Below are 24,490 nucleotides of genomic sequence, written 5' to 3'. Positions count from 1 at the left end.
TTTACTCTTCCCCCCTATTCAGTGTATTGTGACGTAAATCTAATTTTTTATATAAGTAAATCTCATTTTTTTAACAGATCAACTCATTTATCGACTCTTTAGTAGAGTGCAATGGCTATTTGTAGGCTATGAAGGGTATAATAGTCATTTGACAAAAAAAATTTCTCTTCTCTTCTCTTATGAATGCTAACCAAACAGGAGAAATTTGGTTCTTTCTCTTATCTTCTCTTTCAATCCAAACAGGGTGGAGAGAAACTAGGATTCTCTTTTCTCTTCTCTTCTCTACTCTTAATAAGTTTCTCTTCTCTTCTCTCAGTCCAAACATAGCCTAAGCTCTGTTTTGATGGTATCCTGTACTTCTTTAGAAAATAATTTTTTTTTTCTTAGAAGAAGAAAATAAATTTTTTTTTCTTAGAAGAAGAAAAAAATTATTTTCTTGTTTATAAATGTAAAACTACATGTTGCAAACCAAATGGAATTGCTTGCTTGCTTACTGTTTGTTTGTTACAGGCCCTTTCTTTGTTTGGCTTGGTTTGGTATTTGTTAAGTATGGCATACCAGGGAGGTAGCCTCAAGTCAACCTCTATAAATGGGGTTAAGATGTATTCCGTATCGGGCCAACGTTCATTGGCTACATGGCTTGCACCCAAGAAGCTGAAAGCTCTTCGTAAAGACAAAGGTGCGGTCCCTTTTACCAGAATTTTGATAAAAATGTCTCCTTTTTGGTATAAATTTTTAATTCTGCCCAAACCTATGTTTTTCGTAACTAGAATATATGCAAAGAGTGGACTTGGTTCAGGATTTGAGGTTTGAGACTGCAACAACCAGAATTAAGGCAACACCTGATGGAGAGTTTCTTATTGCATCAGGTATTTTGTGAGATTGGGTATTTGATTTTAATCTGAATTAGTTGATCTTATGTGAAGTAGATTGTGATAGATATGTTGTTTCGGCTGTAAAATCCAGGTATTTATCCTCCACAAGTTAAAGTATACGAGTTAAGGGAATTGGCACTTAAGTTTGAACGGCACTTGATTTCAGAGATAATTGATTTTCAGGTATTTTTAATTTAATTGAAGTATACTTTATGTTAATCAATTTGGTGATAATTAGATTGCAATGTTTGGGGAATAACATTGTAAAAAAAATGACTAGGTTGCAACATTCAGCGAATATCATTGAAAATGATTAGGTTTATTAAGAAACCTAATGTTCATCCTAGAATCTAAGTGGGTGGCCTATTATTCACTCGGTAGGGAAGATTTAGTTATTGGAAGTTCAGTAGGATGATTTCATCAATGTTGTTTTTTCTCCTTTTTTTCTTGAATAAATTCATAATATATTTTCAATTGTTTACTAGACATGTGTTTGCCGCTTTTTATTTATTTATTTATGAAATAATAGTAACACCATTTTTCTAATCATATAGGTTTTATCTGATGATTATTCCAAGATTGCATTTCTATGTGCTGATCGTTCTGTTTGTCTACATGCAAAATATGGAAGTCACTACAGCTTACGAATTCCTAGGTTTGTTATCATTTTCACTTTTCAGAGAATATACTGAAGTAATATTCCTCTCTGTGCACTGGAATAACCGTGGGTGTTTGAATGCAAATTACTGTTCTAATATTAACTTCATATGGCTTTTATCTTTTTTGACATTTTAGTCTAGAATCCCAAAATTTTCTTTTTGATGATTTGTAAGATGGGCATTGAAAACTTGAGGACTGATACTTTCATAGACTTCCTAATAGTTCATCAAAATTATAAAGCATGGGAAGATTCATTACAGAAGTTCAAGACAAAAACAAGTCACCTCCTACATTTTTGTGCTAGAAACAAACTCCCACTGACTTAAGAAATCCTCAAAAGGGATTCCCATAAACTCATTAAGATGACCTGCACCAAAAGAAAATGAGAACTAGATTTTATGACGACTTCTAGAGTGAAGGTTCCTTTCCTTAAAAAATATGATCATTCTCTTTTTTCCAAATGCCCAACAAACACACATGGTAGCTGGACATTCCCAACTTTGGGAAAGAGAAGATTTTGGATTAAAAAAAAAATCTAGACCATATCAGTAAGCTGAATAAGTGCGACCAAATCGCCCAAGTGTATCTACAGTGTGAAAAGATGATTAACTAACTTGCTACAATGCTACTAGCAATGAAAAGGGAAGAAACATTGGCGATAATGATTCCACGATTGATGAGAGGATCTATTGTAAGAATTTTATCCAAAGCATCTGGCTAAATAAGAAAACCCAACCTAGAAGGACTTCTGGGACCCCAAACAATGGAAGTAAGGAATTTGGAACTAATTGATGGAACTGAAGAATGATAAAAAGATTGAATGGGAACTTTTTGACATGGATTTCATGTCCATGAGGGATAATTTTGGAGATCCCTTTCCACGCTTAGCAACCATAAGATAATCTAACTTCTTCACTCTCCCAACCATTCCGACCTTCACCAAAGTTTGCCTTGCTTGCTTCTTTCTACATGCTTTGGTTCTCATCTCCAAAATACCATAGCTACTTGCCAATTGAAATTCTTGATCCCTAGGCTTCCATCCTTCTTTGGAGATTTCTGTTATTTTTATTTCACTAGGTGAAATTTTCGCTTCCTTTCCCTTGTCATTCCATATAAAATCTTGTATAAGTTTTTGTACTATGTTCCACATCATTGGACATGAAAATAAGGACATCGAGTATATTGGTTTTGAGATTGGGAGTACTCTTTATTAGAGTCAGTTTACCTTCTTTTGTGAGGTGTTTGGCTTTCCATTGAGTTAAATCTTTTTTCCAATCCTCTCTCCTAGAGCTTTTGTAAGGAGCTTTGAGCGGGAGACCGAAGAAGATATAGGGAACTCCTCTATGTAACGACCCATGCAACCCGTTAACGAATGGATGTTAGAGATCGAATTTACTCTAGAGATTTTACTCTTCCTAATATTAATACATAATTAATATTAATACCCTAGAGATTGTCTTAGTTGTCTATGGGTTGTTTTGTTTTTTCTAGTTATACTCTTTCTTGTTGGTTGTCTTGACCATACTTAATATAATTTGCGTTTACGTATAAAAAATAATTAATACACAAATCTGACATTGATTCAATGTAAACTAGTGGCCCGCTCAAGAATTAGAATTGATTTGTTGATACATCCAAAAAACGATGCGTCTTCTACAAATTGGAGGTAAGAAACCTGAGGCCTCATCGGACTGAAGTAGGACAACTTGGCTATGACCATTGCTAATCTTGAAAATACCAAGAACTTCAATTACCATGTTAAATAGGAGGGGTGATAGAGGGTTGTCCTGCCTAATCCATCTAGAACCTCTAAAGTACCCTTCCAGGCTTCAATTAATCATGATGGAAAAAAAAGTTAGGGAGGGCAAGCCTGATCAATTTTTTTTTATATATATAGTATATCTTTTAATTCTGTTTAAGGTAGAGCGGAAACAAACTGATGAGGGAGGTTAAGGTAGAGCGGAAGATATTCGAGATGAAAGAAGTGTGGATTCAACGTCGAAAAGGTCTGGAGATTAAGGAAAAGGGGAGAAGAATGGAATCTATGATTCAGCTACTGGAGGATGAAGTTATTTGGGTTTCTCAACAACTTGATGTGGGTCGAACATCGTCGAAATTTAAGATGGCGAAATATTCGAAGAATAGCAGAATCTTTATGATTCAGGGGGAACAAAATAGTTATGGAAGATTCTTGAAACTTCAACAGTTCTCGGACAAATTTCGATCACGAGGGATTGTGTTCCCAGCAGGGGTTGGGGGCAAGGGATGGGGAGAACTTAGCCTTGCGCTAAAATCATGTTTAATACCGGATGAAAAGATGAAGCTTCCGGCCGAAGAAGGGGGGTCAATCAATCCGTGGACGAAAGGTATTAATCGATCAGTTGATTCTAAGTACGAATCCATAGTCTCGTTAGGAAAGGAGAAGAGTCATGGATATGAGGCCAAGCAAGCTTACAACAATGGTTCACTGTTTGGTGAGTGGAGATGGGCCTTTATATGCAAGTCGAGTTCTCCGGAGGCGGATTGGGAGGAGTTTTTTTTCTGTCATGAAACATTCTCTTTCTAAGTTTATAAAATCGAAACTGTTAGATTGGGAACCATCCACTCGGATATTGCTGGTGAATAACAAATCAGATTTTCAGAAGGTAAACTTAAGGAGAAAAGTAGAAATCAATAGCCATTCGTTCGATTTACGACCCTGGTTCGCGGACTGCAATGCGTTGAAACCAGTCTGGAACGAGAAGGGGACTTGGGTGGGCATTGGTGGCTTGCCGTTCCACTTATGGAGGTCCGACTCCTTCCAAAAAATAAGAGAACAATTAGGCGGACTTCTAGAGGTGGCTCCAAACACCCTTCGATGCGCAAGCTTGGATAGAGCAAAGATTAAAGTTGGAGGTTGCCCATGGAAGTTGCCAAGAGGCTTAAGTTTATGGATGGATGGTTTCAAGTACAAGCTAGGTGTGGAGGTGGAGAAAGGCGAAGTCATTGAGGATACAATCGGAATGGATATTGGTAAGCAGGAAGACGGGGGAGGAAATTCAGTGTGGTTTACAGCAGTTAGAAGAGGTAGGCAGGGCGGAGAAGAAGATGTCTGGTTGTATCAATAGAGGGAGGGCAGTATCAAAATTTGCAAGAAGTTGCGTGCGAAAGAAGTGGGTTTTCAAAATCAGTCAGGGTAGAGGGACACGTGTCACTCGTCTTAGAGAGTTGCAGCCACGTCGCCGGATCTCGAAGAACGTGCGTATGAGGTTTTTATTGTGTAAGGCTGCTCAAAATATAGCCTAATCTAGGTGGCTACGTGAGTATGGGATAGTGGAGAGTAAAAAGCCCAACGATTTCGGTATGGGGCTGAAACAGGCAGGGGCCCAAGAAGACGATAATGGGCTTACCACGAAGAAGACTGATTTAGTGGTTTGTAGTGGGTTGGGCTATGAAGGCCCACCAGAAGATATTTTGGTTAAGAAATCAGGCCCAGGTGGGAAGAAGATGGGTAAGTCAAGAAGGGCTATTATTAGACGAGGCCCACTAAACAAGAGATTTGGATTTAAGATGGGCCAGGCCCGTGGACGTTATTATCGACTCATTGAGTCTTTAAAACAGATTGTAAGGAGAGCGTTAACTAACAAGCCGACAGACTCACAGAAACAAAAATCCATAGCTATTAGTTCTAACAAAGAGGGGGTTCAGGAGGTCTGGACGGGGTTCGATGTGGATGAAGATTCGTTCATGGATGGCGAGGTACAGGGAGAAGCAGGGTTAGAAATCAGAAAGAGAGATCAAGGTCTAGTTATCGAAGTGGATCGAGAGGCGGTGCACGGCAGCGGGAAGAATGAGGTTACTACAACAAGGAATCAGCTCAGATTTCAGTCCGCTGATAGAACAGTAGGGGAAAGAGGTCAGCTGCGGGGCAAAAGTTCAAGGGAAATAGGTACAGAAGGGTCGCTTATACCAGTATCCAAGATTTGGGATAGGCTTCATAAGGATCTTTGGGAATACCAGGGGTTGCCGTTTGATTCAAGGAACTCGAGCAATTGGAAGTCGTGGCGGAATAGTCGAGGAGATCTTTCTAGAAAAGGTATCTCGAACTCTTCTTCAGTTTCTAATGCTTTTGTGCTTATCCCTTCCTTGAATAATTCTCTTTGGTTTTATTGCTTGGATTCTGTTGGGGCCTCCATCTCTTTTTCCTTTTGCCTTTTCTCTTGCTTTCCTGTGTTCCTCTCGCATTTTGTTTTCAGGAACCAAATTTCAGTAGCCTTGAGTGATTCTCTCCAGATCAGTGAATTCTCTCTAGATGAGGTTCATCTGAGGGAGACCAGATCAGATGTCCTCCGAATTTCCACGTTTGAGGGTTCCTTTTCTCAGGGTCAGGTTGATGTGGCTGGTTTGAATCAGACAGAAGGGTATTTTGATGGAAATTGGGATGATAAAGGTTTAGAGGTGCTTTCCCCGGTTCAGGTGGAGGACTTGTTAGTGCAAACAGAGTTAGAAACAGTTGAGTGGCTAGCGAGTCAAGCCTTGAGTATGGCAGAGGAATTTGGAATCATACCCGAGACAGACATTAAGGAATGTTCGCTAATCTTAAGAGTAGCTATAGGAGATTTGAAGGACAGAGCTCTTCTTGAGGCAGAATTGAAGGAGTTAGGCAAGGAAAATGGAGTAGGTGACGACATTTTGGGCATAGTAGGTTCAGATAGCCAGGAAATTCAGACCTTTCGGGATGGTCAATCGAATGAGGTTGTCGTGGTGGCACCTATGGAATCAGTGAAGAGGTTTAATAGGTCAAAATTGGGCCATGAGATGGCATAAGGGTCGAGGGGTTGTGTGGTGGAGACCTGGGTTTTGTTATGTGTCTATGTTGATTAAGATTTTGTCTTGGAATGTGAGAGGGTTGGGGGAGAGATCGAAGAGGGCGGCAGTGAAAGCATTTATTAGATTGAAAAGGCCTATTTTAGTCACTCTTCAAGAGTCAAAGCTCTCGGTATGTGAGGAAAATGTGATAAAGGATCTCTGGAGGGGGAATATTGGTTGGGTTGCTTTGCCAGCTATCGGAAGTGCAGGTGGTATTATTTTGATGTGGAATAAGGACTTCATTGAAGTGATCGACAACTTAGTTGGGGTTTTTCCATTTCGATTCTCTGTAGGTGTGTGAATGAGGAGGTCCAATGGGTTTTTTCAGGGGTCTATGGCCCCACAATTAACAGGGAAAGACAACAATTCTGGGAAGAGCTGGAAGATCTTGCGGGTTATTGGGATAAGCCGTGGGTCCTGGGTGGGGATTTCAATGCCATTAGATTCACTAATGAGAGGAATAGGGGGCAGCGTATAACAAGGGGTATGAGGGACTTCAATGATTTTGTGAATAGATTTGCCTTGATGGATTTACCCTTGCTTGGTAGAAGGTTTACTTGGTCCAATAATCAAGTTGAAACCCGTAAGTCTAGATTGGATAGATTCTTGGTGAGCGGGGATTGGGAGGAGAGGTTTCCAAACGTGGTGCATACAGCAGCCCCCAGTTTAGTCTCGGATCACACTCCTATCTTTATTGAGGCGGGGCATTGTCGTACTAATCCTACCCCCTTTCGTTTTGAGAATATGTGGCTTACTCATCCACAATTTGTAGACCTAGTCAAAGTTTGGTGGAGTGAATGCCCAGTGGTGGGATATCCAGGTGTTGCCTTCAAAAATAAGCTCAAATATCTGAAAGAGAAATTGAAAGGTTGGAATAAGGAAGTAGTGGGGAGGGTAGAAGTAAGAAGGGCGGAACTTATCAAGGAGATCGATGTCCTAGAATCCAAGGAAGAAGCGGGGGAGATTGAAATAGATGAAAGAGTGAGAAAGCATGAGCTTAAGTTGGAATTCCAAAGGGTGGCTTTGATGGAGGAGATAAGTTGGCGACAGAAATCTAGGATCAAATGGCTTAAAGAGGGTGATAATAATACAAAATTTTTCCATAAGGTGGCCAATTATCATAGAAAAAATAACCACATTGCCAATTTGATGATTAATGGGATTATGGTGGAAGGGGAAGAAGAAATTAGAGAGGGGGTAGTGGGCTACTACAAAGAGTTATATAGGGAAAGAGAGGAGAAGAGACCTCGCCCTGACAATCTCGAGTTCAATGAGATAACGCAAGAAGAAAGAGTGTGGTTGGAAAGGAAGATTGGGGAGGAAGAAGTGAGGTTAGTCGTGGCTTCTATGGGAGGAAATAAAGCGCCGGGGCCAGATGGTTTTACTATGGAATTCTTTAAACATTGTTGGGAGATTATAGCCAAAGATTTCATGAAGGTGGTTTGGGAGTTACAGGACAAAGACTGCTTGGATTATGGCCTTAATAGTACATTTGTGGCATTGATTCCCTAAAAAGTGGGGGCGGTTGATTTGAGTGATTTTAGGCCTATAAGTCTAGTGGGATCGGTGTACAAGATTATTCCAAGGTTTTGGCAAACAGGTTGAAAGAAGTTGTGAAGAATTTAATTGGCTATGAGCAGGGTGCATTCATCAAGGGAAGACAGATTTTGGATGGAGTGTTAATGGTAAATGAGTGTTTAGATTCTAGGATTAAGGATAAGAAGGAGGGACTTTTAGGAAAAATTGACATGCAAAAGGCTCATGATCATGTGAGTTGGGATTTTTTGGAGTATATGTTGGGGAGGATGGGGTTTGGGTCTAAGTGGTTGGGTGGATTATGAAGTGTGTAACTTCGGTATCCTTTTCGATCCTTGTCAATGGTAGTCCGGCGGGGTATTTTAGGAGCTCCAGGGGTTTGAGACAGGGGGATCCGTTATCCCCATTTTTATTTCTTATTGTGACTTCGGCCTTGGGGAAACTGTTCAGAAGGGGGGTTGAGATAGGGAGGTTATCGGGTTTTAGAGTGAACATTGAGGGTCCTTTGATTTCGCATTTGCAATTTGCTGATGACACCATAGTGTTCCTAGATCCTTCTAGAGAACAAGTGAGAACTCTTAGGGTTTTATTATGTTGTTTTGAAGCTATTTCTGAATTACATGTCAACTTTCAGAAAAGCAAGGTGTTTGGGGTTGGAGAGGTGTCTAACCTTCAAGTTTTAGCGGCTACCCTAGGGTGCAGTAGTGATTCGCTCCCTTCATCCTATTTAGGCTTACCATTAGGAGCACCGTATCGGAGTAAGAACATTTGGGAGGGAGTGATAAAGAAAATGGAAAAGAAGTTGAGTTCGTGGAAGGCTAAATATCTCTCCAAAGGGGGTAAGGTGACTTTGATCAAAAGTACTTTAACAAGTATTCCAATTTACTTCTTATCCCTGTTTACGTTGCCCAAGGCGGTGGAAGTGAAGATTGAGAGACTTATGAAGAACTTTTTGTGGAATGATAAGAATGGTGGTAAAAATTATCATTTGGTGAAATGGAAGGTGGTTTGCACTCCAAAGAAGAATGGGGGTTTGGGGATTAGAGGGATCAGGGTAACGAATAAAGCTCTTCTAGGCAAGTGGCTTTGGAGATTTGGTGAAGAAAGAGACAACTTGTGGAGGAGAGTGGTTCAGGCTAAATATGGAGAAAAGACTTATGGTTGGTATAGTGACGAAGCCAGAGGAACGTATGGGTGTAGTGTGTGGAAAGGTATCATGAAGGGTGTTCATGAGTTTGATAGGGAGATTAGATTTAAGGTTGGCTCGGGGGACAATGTGAGATTTTGGGAGGATTGGTGGTGTGGTACTTCACCTTTGTCTACTCAATTTTCATCCTTGTACTCTTGCTCGTTGAAAAAAAATAATCCGGTTAGGCAGTGTTTGATTCGGGACGGGAACACAGATTCTTGGGACCTGGGATTTAGGAGAAACTTCAATGATTGGGAATTGACGGAGGTTACATTTCTTTTAGGTCTCCTTTATTTGATTCGACTCAGAGAGAATGAGCAGGACAGGAGAGAATGGTTCAAGGCTAAGGATAAGAAGTTTTCTGTCAAATCTTTCTATAAATGTTTGCTTCCGCCTAGCGAGATTTCTTTTTCTCCATCTATAATTTGGTCCGCTTTTATTCCTTCTAAGGTGTCTTTCTTTGTTTGGCTTGCTTGTTTGGGTAGAATTCTCACTTTGGATAGCTTGATTAGACGGGGGTGGGTCACTCCGAATTTTTGTTTTCTCTGTTCGAGAGATGGGAAGTCGGTTAATCATATTTTTATTCATTGTTCCTTCTCTAGGGTTATTTGGATGTTCTTTTTATCCCGTTTCCAGGTGGATTGGGTCGTTCCTTTATCTTTTTTTGATCTTTTGGAGGGGTGGAGTTTCAATATATTCTCTTCTAGAAAGAGGCATCTTTGGGCTATCCTTCCTTCAGCTATTGCTTGGGGTCTTTGGAAAGAGCGCAACAACAGGGTTTTCCATAATAAGGAGAGCTCGCCCCACACAGTGATTTTAGAGATTATTGGGCTTCTGTTTTTGTGGTCCAAGATGAGCAAAGATTTTGAGGATGTGTGCTACCGTGATTTCTTATTTAATTGGGAGAACATTTGTGATTAGCTTACACCTGTGTAGTTAATTTCTTTTGATTTTTTGTTGTTTCGCTTGTTGTGTTGTTGGGGGCTACCTCAGCCTCCTTCTCTTTGTTTCATTAATAAAAGTTTATAATTATAAATTTTATTTTTATATATATATATATATATATTTGATGAATAAAAAAGATGGAAAGTGAACGCGGGCTTCAACTTGATAAGTTAGTGAGTATCTCTTTGGCTCTTCTTAATTTAGTCTAATGGGTTGGTTATGACCTAGTGTGTGGGATTCGTCAACAAACATTCATTCTGAAGGTTCAAGCATAAAGAAAAAGGGGAAGGGGAATCTTGTATCCCCAATTTTGGTATTAGGATCTCACAATCAAGTCCACCCCTTTGATGCTAGTCTAAAGAAGAGGTGCAAGGACATTTAAGGTTTGGAAGAAAAGTTTCCTTCGTTAGCGATAAGGAGAAATATGAATGTTAGGCAAGTTTCAAGATGCATTGAAGTGAGCAAAAATCTCTTCTTTTAGGGTCTTGGGGCATTTAGAGTTCTCAAAAAAGTCAAAATTTATACCTGATTCAAACCATTCAAGGACCATTTTCCCTCAAAGGCAACGTACCATCCTCTTTATTGGTGGTTGTTAGTCGTTCATGCTTTCGTCAAGCTATCAACGAATACAACTATTGGATCAGAAGGATCCAAGAGCATTATATTATAAAGGTTCATCAATGTCTTTATTGGAGAATCTAGTGCTAACCCATCTTTTGAGAGCATCAATTGGTAGCATGGTGGCAGTGTTCAAATATGTATGCAGTTTAATTTCAATTTTCTTTTTTATTTCCATATTAAAATTTTCGTATCTGTTTTTCATCTCAAATATTCAATTTCTCCTCTTACAAATTATCCTTCTAGTTTCCTTGTGTGGGTGGAGACCTTCGTATTTGTCCAGTTCAATTTGTGAAGTTTAGTGCAGACAAATGGATAGATTGAGGGTTGAGGGCCAAACATTCAAATCATACCATTGCGTGATTTTAGTGGAGAAAGAGCACAACTTATTTACCATATCAAAATAATGACTTTCGTGAGAACAAATATATCAATGGAAATAGTCCTCATCACCTTTGAGTCCCATATTTGCATATGTAGGAGGATATTAATCTGGAAGGTAAATCACGTCATGTTCAACAAGTTTCAATTCTAAATTAGTCATGGAAAGGGTGGATTGGTTAGTGGGTCACATAGTGGATGTGGGGAACTCCTTTTCAGAGAAGACCGAACATATGAAGTCTTGTTCAAGGTGTCTCTGAATAAGAAAAGAGAATGAACTTTTACTTTTCGAAGAACTACTATACTCCATTGGAGGGTTGGGCGATATGATGCAGGACAACCTAGATTTGATCGCTTCTGAGGTGGTTCTACTTCGGGAGGGGTAGTGGAAATGTTAATTAGGTGGTGAAGAAAATAAATTATAAAAATGGTTTTTAAGAAAAAAGATTTCCCAAAACTCAAATGGCTATAACTTTGATTTGTGTCCCGCATTATGATAGAGGGAAATGTTCAACCGTCAAAGTGTTGATGAATCTTGGGAAACATCACATTATCAGAATGCAAGACACAAGAGTCAAATATAAGCCAATCAAGCAATTCTTCGATAGAGAGCTATTGGTGCTAGTGATAAAGGATGGCTGCACTTCCATCTATAGAGCCTTTTTAGAGAATAATAGTGATGCGGGTCAAGAATCTTATCCGATTAGAGGACCAATTATTTGGAGCTTTCAATGTTTCCATTCTGTTAGCTGTGTGGATGAGAATGAGAATGTTATTTTCTAGGGTTTATAGGCCCACCCTAACTATGGATCACTATCAATTTTAAGACAAACTGGATGATGTTTTGGGGCAATCCTTTCCTTTTTTTAGTGTGGACTTCAGTGCTATCGACTTTTTTTTTCCTCCTTTTAAGTAATGCCATCAATTGTTTTGTTTGTTTTTGTTTTTGATTAAAAGAGGTGGCTTGAGTTTTAGTGGGAGAATGAGATTCATTGGGGGTATTTGTTAATCAGAATTTCCTACTGGCCATTCCCATGGAGGGAATGTCCTTTAGGTGGTCAAATAATCAAGAGGCTCCTACCCATCCAAAAAAATAAAATAAAAAAATCAAAAGGTTCCTGCAATGTCCACTTTCTGGTCATTGGGAGGAATATTTTGGCATATGGTCTCATGTCTTTATCCTAGATCTAGCTTGGGACCATACACCCATTATTTTTTAAGTGGGGGCAAGTCGAAGCAGCCCAATCCCATTTCTATTAGCTTCTTATCTAGCAGTTGAAGAGCCTTGAGGCCATAATCTGTTACAAAAACCTCATGCGCCGTTTGGTGGGATTTTAAGACATTAGTTAAATTTAATTTGTGTAATTGATAGTGTTCACAAATAAAACTTGTTCCGAAGTGATGTAGGGGGTAGAACACACATGGAGTTTGTGTTAAAAATCAGGTTCTAGGGTGAAATCCCAAGAACTATGAGTAATGAAGAATCTCTATGTCAAGCAAAACAAAATAGAAACTTCAATCTAGGTTCGAGATTGATGAAAATAAATCTCAAACACTGAAGTTAAGAACCAATATCGGGTTCTTATGCTCAAAATAAAAAAAACAAAGAAAAGAAAGAAGTCGTTTCCTTTTCTTTTATTAATCAATCTTCAAAAAAACTAATTCATTGAATTTGTTTATTGGAGCTCCTTATATTGATAACTCCTTCATAACAACATAGAAACCTTCTAAAATACTAAAAAATAACTTCCTAACCTATCTGCAACATATTATTAACCTTCTAATCCTATTAGAACTCAGTTTGGACATCTAAAAAGACTTCTAATTATAACTTAAAGAATAAAAACGAATTTTAAACATAAAACAAATTAGGAAAAGAAATTTTCTAAAACTAAAATAGAAACTAATTAGGCCTACTTAAGCAACTTAACAAATAGAAACTCAATAAAAGGAGTCTTAAGATAAGTTGGACTAGGTCTTATGGACTGGTTAAAGATTGGACCTAGTTGACTTGGTTTTGATTAATTTGACTCAGTCAAAGTTTCTGATTTATTTCTTCGACGTATCTTAACTCGATCATGGGCATTGAGATAAGTGTTAGCAAGCCTATCTAAATCACGAAGTGTAATAAAGAAAATAGATATGCTACATCTGTTTCATTATGATACACTTCGTAAGGAGAATGGGGAGTCAACTGATCACATTTTTTATCTATTGCTCAATTGCCTAGAAGATAGAAGTATAAGTTACACTTTTCTCATTTGTTCGGAATTACTGGAAGTTTTCTTTATCTACGAGGGCTCTGTTTCATTCATGGCTGGATTGTGGGTCTTCGTTTGCAGTGTCCAAGAGGATTTTGTGGAGTCTTGCACCATTTGCAATTTGTTGGGGTTTTTAAGAAGGAGAGGAACAATTGTATTTTTTAGGACAAGGAGCTTTCCTTGCAAAATATCATAATTTCAATCATGGGTCTATTGTATTTCTAAGGTAAATAATTCAAAGAGGTTCTTTGAATACTTTTTGATTACACGGGAGTGGGTTTGTAATTTTTCCTTGGTGTAGTGGACCAATGTTGTATGGGTCCTTGTATTTGGTCTGGTTTTCTCAATCTCCCTTTCTTCCATTAATACAAAATGTTCTTATCAAATTTTTTTTTTAATTAGTCATAATTTTTTTTCTTTGGTTGAATATTTGATTCTGCTTCATTATACTCTGTTAGGATTAAATAACAGCCATGAAAGTATGCATTTGTCCTTGCCAACTTTGTAGAGTGAATTGCAATTGTTTTGGCAGTGCATTATTGAAAAGTCCTTGTTTAATTTTTATTTTTATTTTCTGGGTGAATCTATTTAAAGAATTAAGGTTACACTTCTCTGAGTACTTTGTATTTGGCTGGGATCAAAGTATTTTGGGTGTGCTAATTTTGGCTTTGATTTCGATCCTTCTCATACTTTGTTGTTCTTTTCTGTTTTGTTTTGTTTTTTTTGTAGATCAAGGTTGTCATCTTGACCTCCTTCTGTACTTGATTTTCTATTTTAATGCATGATGATTGCACCTAAAAATAAATACATAAATAAAATTTGATAGAATTAATTTTTGTTATTTGTTGTGCATACGTTTTTGACTGGGGATTTATCTGACTTATGATCTATTTAACAGGATGGGAAGGGATATGGCATATGATTGCTGGTCTTGTGACTTACTTTGTGCCGCCTCTTCTCCAGATCTGTACAGAATTAATTTGGATCAGGTTTGACTCATTATATATATATTTTCAATGAAACCTAAATATATTATTTTTTGATGGTTGAAGACCTCATGCATCAGTAGCCTGCTATATCGTGTGTATGTCCAATATACGAACATATAATGTTGGTAATCTGCAAAAACTCAATAATGAATGGATGATTGTGCCAAGAAACATTTGTTAACATGGCAATGCACCAACAATCCTTGATCTTCTAAACACTTATTGTTTTATCTACTATTGTAATTAGGCCATCAGAAATGCCCGTCTTTTCTTCATTTAGCAATCCATGTTTTCTCTTTGTATTGGTTGATTATTTGACTGTGGAGACTCAAAATACTTATTACATAGTGTCTGGTGGTGGAGAACATACTGCATATATGATGTTTAAACAGAGCTACTATTGGCACCCCAACTTATACTTATTACACCTCAATTTCTTAAATTATTTCACACCTCAATTAAAGATTAAACCACTCTCTTCAAACATTATAGAGGTTTGGCTCAAATTACAATCTCAACATTATAACACGTTCAAACAATTAGAATAGTTGTTTAAAAAAACGAGCACTTCTATTCGCACCCCAACTTTTCCTTATTCTCAACCATTCATTTATTTTTAATTGGGGTGTAATATGTAAAAGTTGGGGTGCCAATAACAGCTCTCTGTATAAAGTAGCGGCTTAGACAAAAGAGATAGCTCAGTATTAGTCAACTGCACACGTCCCTTGTACAATGTACATATTAACTTTGTTCTTGTGATAGTGGTACGTTGATATAATACAATCTCAATGTAAGGCCACATTGGATATGGAACTAGTGATACTGTTTTTGGACTTCATTATTCCCATGTCCAATAATATGCCTTGAACTGGTACTATATGGATGTTAGAATGCTAGCGTCAGGGGTTAGGGGTGAGAGAAGGTAAACTTAACCCACATAGTTAGAGATTGTAATGACACAATTATTTTCTTGACTTCCAACTGCCTCAATTTGTTCATGAATGTAGTAGATTCACCAAAATGGCTGGTTAATTTAGTCTTAGCTGGGATCTTATATTATAGATTTTTTATGAGCCCCCTCCCTATCAATAAACAGGGTTCTCTCTCTTTTAGATAATGACTTATAAAGAATTGTGTTTATTAACTTTATCTTGAAGAAAATCTTTGTACATTATTTGAAGCACCACTTCTTTACTAACTTTTTCACTATGTTGCAATTGGTATGTGGCCATTGTTTTGTCCTATTTTATTCTGTGTTACTACTTGTTGGATTTTAAATGTGGACACTTTTCAAAATCGATTTTATGTATTGGTTCAGTGAATTCTGACACCTTTCTAATTCACAGGGCTGTTTTCTCCCCTCTCTCAGTACTCAATCCCCAGCATTAAATGTAGTTTCTCGAAGGTGGTTGAGAATATTACTACTGTTCTATTTTCGACCTATTCTATTCTTTTTCTTCATTAATCTGTAATTTTGTACTAAAATGACAGTCATATGGTTATTTAGAGGTTGATGCAATTTTCCTTTTGAATTCAGTAAACTTCATGGACTAGTTGCTTGTGGGGGTGAAGATGGTGCTGTTGAATGCTTTGACTTGAGAATGAAATCTTCAGCTGGTAGGCTTAATGCTGTTGCACCTGCTGGTGACATTGATCAGGTGCTGCTCTTGCTTTCTTCTGAGTTATTTAGGGTTTTCTGGTGCAAGTACATGGAGATGGATTTGTGAGAACTAGAGTTTGCCTGTGCCTATGGCATGGGCATCCTCTTTAAGGTTAAGAGAGGTAAAAGTGGAAAAATAAGGTGGAGGGGTATTGTTAAAATATTTTTAAGTTTAAGGGGGTTAAGAGTGGAAAAATAATGAAGTTGGAGTGGTATCATTAATAAAGGGGGAGATGAGGAAAGACGACAAAGTTGGTTAAAAGGGAAATATAGTAAAGTTAGAAGGGTATTTTGAAAAGGGGGTAAAAAAGGAAAAATAATAAAATTGAAGGGATATTATTAAAAAAAAGGAGGGGGAGGAGAGTAAAGATAATAAAGTTGACGAGATGAAAAGAAAAGGCAATAGAGTGAGTGGCCCCACACAAAAGAAAATTCAATAGATGTAATTGGATGAGATGATTAACCCTACAAAACTGTAGCTGGATGGGGATGTTTATCTCCCACAAAACTGTAGCAAAGTGGTTCCTATAATTGTGTTTTATTATATAGATTGGCTTCTCAACCTAATTATAAGGCATCTAAAATGCTAGATATCATTGGCAGACTATCAAAGTCCAATATTCCTCAGCAAAACAAGAAAAACACAAATATATAGACATTGATTTTTCATCCCTTGGTTTAGGCAACAATGGCTTGCACTCGAAACTTCCCTTATGGTTGTTTTCACTATTTATTGCAAATTCTTCTATATTTGTTTCTTTGGTCTTAGAAAGCTCTCTTACTATGAATGTTGGATTTTCTAGGAGGTTACTGCATTAGAATTTGATGAAGATGGGGGTTTCCTCATGGCTGTTGGAAGTAGTGCTGGAAAGGTATGATGGCACATCATTCTCACAATCTTAAATCTTATGTGGTTTTGGACTCTTATCATTTTATCTCAACCTTAGTAATTTTTTTTTCATAAAATCCTTTTTGTTTAATTTGTTGTTGATTATAAATATTGTAATTTTTTGTATAATTGTTTATTTTGTCATCCTTATCTCAACATGTTTTTGGTTTTGGGGTAAGGCTTTGATGACGATGATGGTTTAAATGTGATTTAGTAGGTAAATTTCGGAAAAAAACCCATAAGGTGAAGCAGATTTTTGTTATAGAGCTGCTATTCACACCCCAAATTTTACTTATTACACCCCAATTTCTTAAATTAATTATCACACCTTAATTAAAGATTAAAACACACCATTCGAACATTATGAAACATTGGTTCAAGTTATTATTTCCTCAACGTTGCAAAGCATTATGTCACATTCAAACAACTTCAACGGTGGTTTACAATTAGGATTAAGCTCATATAAAATCCTAAAATTAGCAATTAGAAATCTAAACAAAAAATAGCTGAGAGTTTCTCTTGGTACCCTAACTTTGACTTATTCTCAACCATTGATTTATTTTTTTAATTTTAATTGGGGTGTAACAAGTAGAAGTTGGGGTGCCAATAGAAACTATCTTTTTAAGAACCCTTTAATTTTCCAGAATGATGGTTCTACCAGTGATTTGAAATTCACAGCCTTTGTTCACTGGTGCTTGAGGATTTATTGTCATTGAACAGTTGAATTAAATATGTCACACAGGTCACCCCTTTTAAAAAAAGTAAAATTAATTTAAGAAGAAAAAAAATGAAATGTTGGGCAGGACTATTTACACATGTAAATTGGGCATACTGCTTGCTACTATGTTTTGGTGTGGGTTCAACAATCAATACTATCACTTCTACTGTAACCTACGTTCTCATTCTTGCCATTAAATATGCAGGTATTGATCTATGACTTGCGCTCTTCTTATCCTATACGAGTGAAGGATCACATGTGAGTATCTTTTATGATTTGCTTAATGTTTCTAGAAATCTAGTAGTTGTGCATAAGATTAAGTCTCATTTTCTTTGGCTTAGTTCTGACTAGTTGCTTCTTCCAACCATTACCATTCTTATAGGTATGGAAGTCCAATATTGGACATCAAATGGCACCAAACTCTTAATTCTGAACGACCTAAGTTGATCACTACTGATAAACATATTGTTAGAGTTTGGGACCCTGATACGGTAAGGAATTCTTTCTCACCATCTTTGTAAACAAGTAGGATGCCATGTTTCAACAGTTTGTGAAAATCAGAAAATTTTCCTGCATAACTACTTTTATTAAGTTTTATGTGTTATTTATTATAGAGGGTGGCAAGATTATCTGTGGAATGTTTTCAAGCTTCAAAGATGATTTGGCAGTAAGGAAGCATGTTAGAACTGATTTTATGAGATTAAGTGGCTACTGGACATCCTCTCTGGAAAATAAGTCTAGGCTACTGGCCCTCATATATATATATATATATAGATAGGGATTTGGTGACAATCCTTATTTGATAATCCAGTCGACAGCCAATTGTCCTGTTGGGTTATAAGTTTTGAAATAGGCAGATTTTTTTACGAAGATGATCTCTATGGAGAGGTGATCATCCTCAGAAAAAATTAGCCCATTCTGAAACTTCTAACCCCATCAAAAGTGGTTTACAAAGTTGAAGAATCATTGACCGACAATAAATTGGTTAAAATAGCTTATCCAACAAAGACTAATTTATTCATACATGTTTTTACCGTCCTGTAATTGCTCCCTTAAGAACCACCTTATCAATATCTTCACCAATCCTCTTATTTGAAAGAGTTAAATCCATTGTGTCTGTTTAATGTATATATCTTGAAAATGTGTGCAGTTAAATGATCTGAAGAAAGAGATTGGTTGTTGGATACCAATTCTTACATTACTATTATTCCAATGCTTGCATTACTTTTGCTCTAGTAGCATTGATTTTGTGCATAACGTGGCATAGTCAAAATCACAGAGAGTTTTCTTGCTAGTGTTTGATACTTTTACTAGGCTTGGGCAAGTAAGAATGTCGGGGCTGCCGACTAATTGCTAATATAGCCGAGTATTTTCTTTCCTGAACATCTGATTTCTTTATGGCTTTCAGGGAGATGGTATGACCAGCATTGAACCAACAGGCGGAACTATCAATGATGTATGTGTGTTTCGTGAGAGTGGATTGATGTTGTTGGCTCTGGACTCTAGCCAGATACCATCTTACTTCATACCTGCTTTAGGACCTGCCCCAAAGTGGTGCTCGTACCTGGAAAACTTAACGGTATGAGTATTTAATGAGATTTTCTGTTCTTTTAATAAAATTATACACCTTAATATTCTTACTTTCTTTCCATTTGGTTCATAGTTTATTAATCACCCCTGTTAATTTAAAAAATATATATTATTACAGGAAGAAATGGAGGAGGGTGCACAAACAACTATATATGATGATTTCAAATTCTTGACTAAAGAAGACCTTGAGCGGTTGAACTTAACAAATTTGATTGGCACTAATCTTCTAAGAGCGTACATGCATGGCTTCTTTATAGATCATCGGTTGTATAAAAAGGTAATACTGTCTTCTTGTCTTAAACATATAATCTTCTACGAGGCATTATATATTTTGGAAATGGAACCCGATCAATTATATTTAGTGTTTCAAATTTTTCTTAAAGATAAAACGTGGAGTAATACTTTGAATCTTTCCGTACAACTCATGGCTTATTGATTCTGTTGGATATCATGATTCCTCGTCCGTTATTGCAGGCAAAATCGTTAGTAGATCCATTTGCGTATGATGCTTATATAGAGCAGCGGAAACAAGAGAAGCTGGAGGCAGAACGTGCTTCTCGAATTACGGTCAGATATATCTATCTTCTCTTCTTTTATTCTGCTAGCTTCTCTCCATCAACTAGTTAGCATTTTAACATTTTTGATCTCATCTCATCCTTCTTTTGAATCTCTGCAGATCAAGAGGAAATTACCTAAAGTTAATCGTGTTCTTGCCGCTCGTCTTCTTGAAAATGAAGAAGCTGCAGAAGGTGAAGCGAAAGAGGCTGATGATGCCGATGCTGATGCAAAGAAGAAATCATCTAAGAAAAAGAAAGGACTAAGCGGTGAGGTGATGAAAGATGAACGTTTTGCGGCGATGTTTGCAAACAAGGTACCCAATCAATCGATCAGTTGGAAATGTTTCTAATGTGTCAAATCTGGGTATTAATTTATTATGTCCACATGTTATGAAGTCTGTTTGATGAATTAATAATGCCACCAGTGACTATTTTAACTATAGTATTGGTAAAAAGAATCTTGAAACATCACATAAATGTAGAGAGCTTATATTCCACATCAACTTTTTTTTTTTTTTTTTGATAAATATAAACTTATATTAATAACGAAGCGAGCAGAGGAGGCTGAGATAGCCCCCCAATACAAGAATAAAAAACAGCAAAAAAAAAAAAAACAAAGAAAGGAAAAAAACCTCCCCAAGAAGAGAGGACCTAATCACAAATAGCTTCCCAATTACTAACAAAATCATGGAAGCTCACTCCCTCAAAGGCTCTACTCAACTTTGACCAAAGGAACAGAAACCCCAGAATTTCTAAAATCACAGAGTGAGTTGAGCTCTCTTTGCCATGGAATACTCTGTTGTTCCGCTCTCTCCAGAGACCCCAAGCAATGGCCGAGGGAAGGATAGCCCAAAGGTACTTTTTTCTCGAAGAGAAGATATTGGAAGTTTTAACTCTCTAACAACGCAAAAAAAGATAAAGGAAGAACCTAATCCACCTGAAAGCGAGAAAAGAAAAACATCCAAATAACACTGGAAAAAGAACAATGGATGAGGATATCATTGGCAGACTCCCCGTCCCTCGAACAAAGGAAACAAAAATTTGGGGTAATCCACCCCCGACAAATCAATTTATCCAAAGTAAGGATTCTACCCAAAGAGGCAAGCTAGACAAAGAAAGACACCTTTGAAGGAACAAGAATGTACCAAATGATAGTAGGAGAGAAAGAAACCTCACCCAGAGGGAGAAGGCAAGAATAGAAAGACTTGACAGAGAACTTCTTATCCTTAGCCTTAGCCTTAATCCATTCTCTTCTATTTTGCTCATTCTCTCAAAGTTGGATCGAGTTTAGGAGATCTAAGAAAGATGCAACCTCCATCAATTCCCAATCATTGAAATTCCTCCTAAATCCCAGATCCCAAGAATCAGTATTCCCATTCCGAATCAGACATTGCCTCACTGAATTATTCTTTTTCAACTTTTTTATATAAAACCATGACACCAATTGATGTATTTTTGTATACTCCCTCCCTCCCTCTCTAGTTGAAGAGATGGGAATGGCGTGCAATGATGAAAAAACAAAAATGGTTATACCCATTCCCCACCCCTTAGTTAATTTAAATATTTTGATTGGTGTGTTATAAAAATTTGAGGTAGTGATACGACTTCTCAGAAGTGCCATCTTAGCTAAGTTGGTGATGTGTGGAATGTTTTCCCAGGTCCTACGTTCAAACTTCAAGTCCCCCTTGAACCCACCTTCACACCTTCACATTGCCAACCACTAACCCTTTACCTATAAAAACGTGGTTTACAAAAAATTGGACGGCCCACGATTCTTCAACTTGTAAATTGGAGTAGAGATCATCCTCACAAAAAGACAGCCCATTCTTAAACTTCTAACCTATATGGGACAAAACATGTTGGCCTCTTGATCTTGATCGATATATATATATATATATATATATATATATATATATATATATATATATATATATATATATATATATATCGGGGACCAATCAAGAGCCAAATATTTTTGCCAACGTGTTTCGTCCTATATGGGTTAGAGACCATTCTCACAAAAAATCAGCCCATTCCAAAACTTCTAACTCCACTTAACAAGTTGAAGAATCCTGGACTGTCAATTATTTGTAAACCATTTTTGATGGGATTGGAAGTTTCAGAATGGGCTGATTTTTTGTGAAAATGGTAAGAGTGTGCATGACACATGAATGAGGTAGTGTTTTATTTGCATCATCCTAAAGGTGTAATCAGTTGTTGTCATGTACCCTATTTTTGTGTTAATTTTTTTGGTACTTACACCTTGTTCTAAATCATGTTTGTTGTTTGGTTTCTTGTTCAGGACTTTGAAGTTGATGAGTTCTCTCAAGAGTATCAGTCCTTACATCCTGCTTCTTTCAAGAAGCATGCCTCATTGATTAAGGAACATTTTGAGCGAGTCATGGATGATGATGAGGGTTTAAGTGATTCTGATGCCTCCACAGTACTCGAGTCTTCAGAAGATGAGCTCAACAAGGACAAAAGGGAAGTTAAAAAGAAGGCATCACGGGTTCCAAGGTTAGTTTTTTTTAAAATATAATAATGGAACGGTCTTTTGTGGGTGGATCATCCAATTTCAATTAGAAAAGTTGGATTTTGCATGGTATATTGTATTCTTCAGAACTTGTGATATATCTTGGCTTCGAAAAATGAAAATGAAAAACATGCTCAACATATTTTCTACATGACCCAGGCAGACCATAATCATTTCTAAGCTGGCTTGGTGGGCAGGATTAGGGGTGTTGATGAACCTAGTAAGACCCAAAATCCTATTTGTTATGATGCTACAACACTAGGTCTGAATCAAGGATTTGAATTCCGATGAGGACCTGATCCAAGAAGGATCTGATTTAAAAACTTATTGGATTGGTTATAGATCAACCATCTCCCAATCCAGTAGGAATCCTATACCATATGTTTTTGAAAATATATAAATGATGTATTTTTGTGTTCTATATTTTATTATGCATCTATTGTTCTGTATATACTTCTATGAATCTGAATCGGATAAGATTAGGATCAATCGGATCCAAAACAACATGGTATTTTGGATCAGGTCTGGAACTAATATTTTTTTTATCAGATCAGCCAGCTTAGTGCCAATGTGATGAGAAAGCTAATGCCTTGGTCAGGAGAAAAATCGATCATCTCATTTGAGACATTCCGAAATATTCTTAAGACATTCAAAGCATTCCCAAAACATTCAATCTTTCCATGTCAATATTTTGTTTTGGGCTTGGCAGAAATTGGAATGTTTTGTTCAAAGCATTCCGAGATAGTACAAAATGATTATTTACTACCTTTGAAACCATGCCTATTTTCATTAATATACATTATCCTTTCCTTTTGAACTTCATCACATGTAGAAAAACAAAAAATGAACGCATGTGTTTTTCTAATGATGATGTATAAAACCTGCAGGCTATATGAAGTGAAAGATGAACGCCATGCAGAAGCATTTTGGAACCGTGCATCACTTGCGGCAGAGGATGCTCTTCCTCTAGGAGAGAGGGTGGCCTCTCTTCAAGACCAACAGGTTTCTGGTATCCCCAACAATGTTAAGTTAGGACGGGGAGGATCTCGAGAGATCTCTTTTGTTTCTAGAAGCTCTGCCAGGTACAGAGAGGACAAGGAGGAGGAACGAGAAGCAAAGAGAAGGGGAATCCAATCCTTGGGCCTGAAACCTGATAGATTTGCTATCCGAGGTAGAGGAGCTGGTGGAAGAGGCCGTGGTGGTGGTGGTGGTGGTAGAGGGAGGGGAGGTAGTCGTGGTAGGAGCAGAGGAAGAGGTCGGAGGTGAAGTTAAGCTTAGCTTGAATTCACATATTTATCGTCTTATTGTTCCACTTGTTTCCAGGTAGAGGGGGAGATGGTACCAGAGAGGAACACCATTTTTGTCATATTGAGAATCTGCAAAGTTTTTTTTTTTCCTTCACATTTAAGTTTTCATGTAATCTAGTCAGATTTAATGTTACAGCAATATTTTTGTTTTAAGTTCGTTTTTGAGTGAAGAAACTAGCAACAATCACCAAGTGAATGTAATGTTAGTATTTTATAGTTAATTGCCCCTAGAAACAAAGCCATATTAAGGCCATGCTTGGTACAAATGCAATTGATAAGCACTGCAAATGGTTTGCAATGACTGATTTACTATTGCTTGGGAACCATTAGGAATCTCTTGCAATCTTTTATTTGTAATTGGTTGATCTTTGCAATAAAAAATTTCATTGTGATTTTGCAAATGATTTGCCTTAATTTTATGCTTCAAATAATTTATTGAAGCACATCAGATAAATTTGCATTGTAACCATGCACTCGGTAAAATTGATTTCAGAGAATTATTCGCATTTCCAGAAGATTTAAAGCATACCAAGCAGGGCCTTTATTGACATTATTTTCCAGGGATTTTGGATACTAAAAATAGTCAAAATTAAAATTACTAGCATAACTAAAACTGTTCTAGAGCTTCTATATTCCAGCTTCAATGTATTAATTCTCCTAACTTCTAATTACAACAAATCTACTAATTTAGAGGTATTTGATTATCCAAATACTTGAACAACTCATAAAATAGTCATTTAGGAAATAACAGAAAATAGTGAAAGCGTGCTATTTTGGGACTGTAATTTGAAGGTTTCCATGAAGAATCAGGATCAGGTTAGGTGTCCGTTCCTATAATAGGAAGGGTGTCCATGTGGCATGTTTTAGTTGAACTTTAAAACACATTGGGATACTAATCAAGCTGTTTTCTAAGTGGCACACAACCTGATGTGTT

The 24,490-nt window shown here is 37.2% G+C and overlaps 1 protein-coding gene across 4 annotated transcripts in view; it reads left to right on the top strand.

The window, feature by feature from the left end:
- Window positions 1–23,809, top strand: part of EDA7 (embryo sac development arrest 7) — a 30,144-nt gene extending 6,335 nt beyond the window's left edge. For all 4 annotated transcript variants that reach the window (XM_086454285.1, XM_086454286.1, XM_086454283.1 and 1 more), the window contains 16 exons: window positions 511–679; window positions 771–869; window positions 967–1,058; window positions 1,430–1,530; window positions 14,212–14,302; window positions 15,649–15,707; window positions 15,840–15,960; window positions 16,766–16,834; window positions 17,775–17,827; window positions 17,952–18,060; window positions 18,978–19,148; window positions 19,278–19,436; window positions 19,634–19,726; window positions 19,836–20,030; window positions 22,019–22,233; window positions 23,137–23,809. In XM_086454285.1, the coding sequence (XP_086310411.1) occupies window positions 550–679; window positions 771–869; window positions 967–1,058; window positions 1,430–1,530; window positions 14,212–14,302; window positions 15,649–15,707; window positions 15,840–15,960; window positions 16,766–16,834; window positions 17,775–17,827; window positions 17,952–18,060; window positions 18,978–19,148; window positions 19,278–19,436; window positions 19,634–19,726; window positions 19,836–20,030; window positions 22,019–22,233; window positions 23,137–23,515 (2,136 nt within the window). In that variant the 5' untranslated portion in view covers window positions 511–549 and the 3' untranslated portion in view covers window positions 23,516–23,809. The remainder of the gene's footprint in view (window positions 1–510; window positions 680–770; window positions 870–966; window positions 1,059–1,429; window positions 1,531–14,211; window positions 14,303–15,648; window positions 15,708–15,839; window positions 15,961–16,765; window positions 16,835–17,774; window positions 17,828–17,951; window positions 18,061–18,977; window positions 19,149–19,277; window positions 19,437–19,633; window positions 19,727–19,835; window positions 20,031–22,018; window positions 22,234–23,136) is intronic.
- Window positions 23,810–24,490: the final 681 nt, after the last annotated feature.

This window comes from Akebia trifoliata, chromosome 9 (assembly GCF_017979445.1).
Source record: "Akebia trifoliata isolate Shusen 1 chromosome 9, ASM1797944v1, whole genome shotgun sequence".
Taxonomy (NCBI): domain Eukaryota; kingdom Viridiplantae; phylum Streptophyta; class Magnoliopsida; order Ranunculales; family Lardizabalaceae; genus Akebia; species Akebia trifoliata.
The sequence above is the reverse complement of the archived record's forward strand: the minus strand, read 5'-3'. Positions and strand labels throughout refer to the sequence as shown.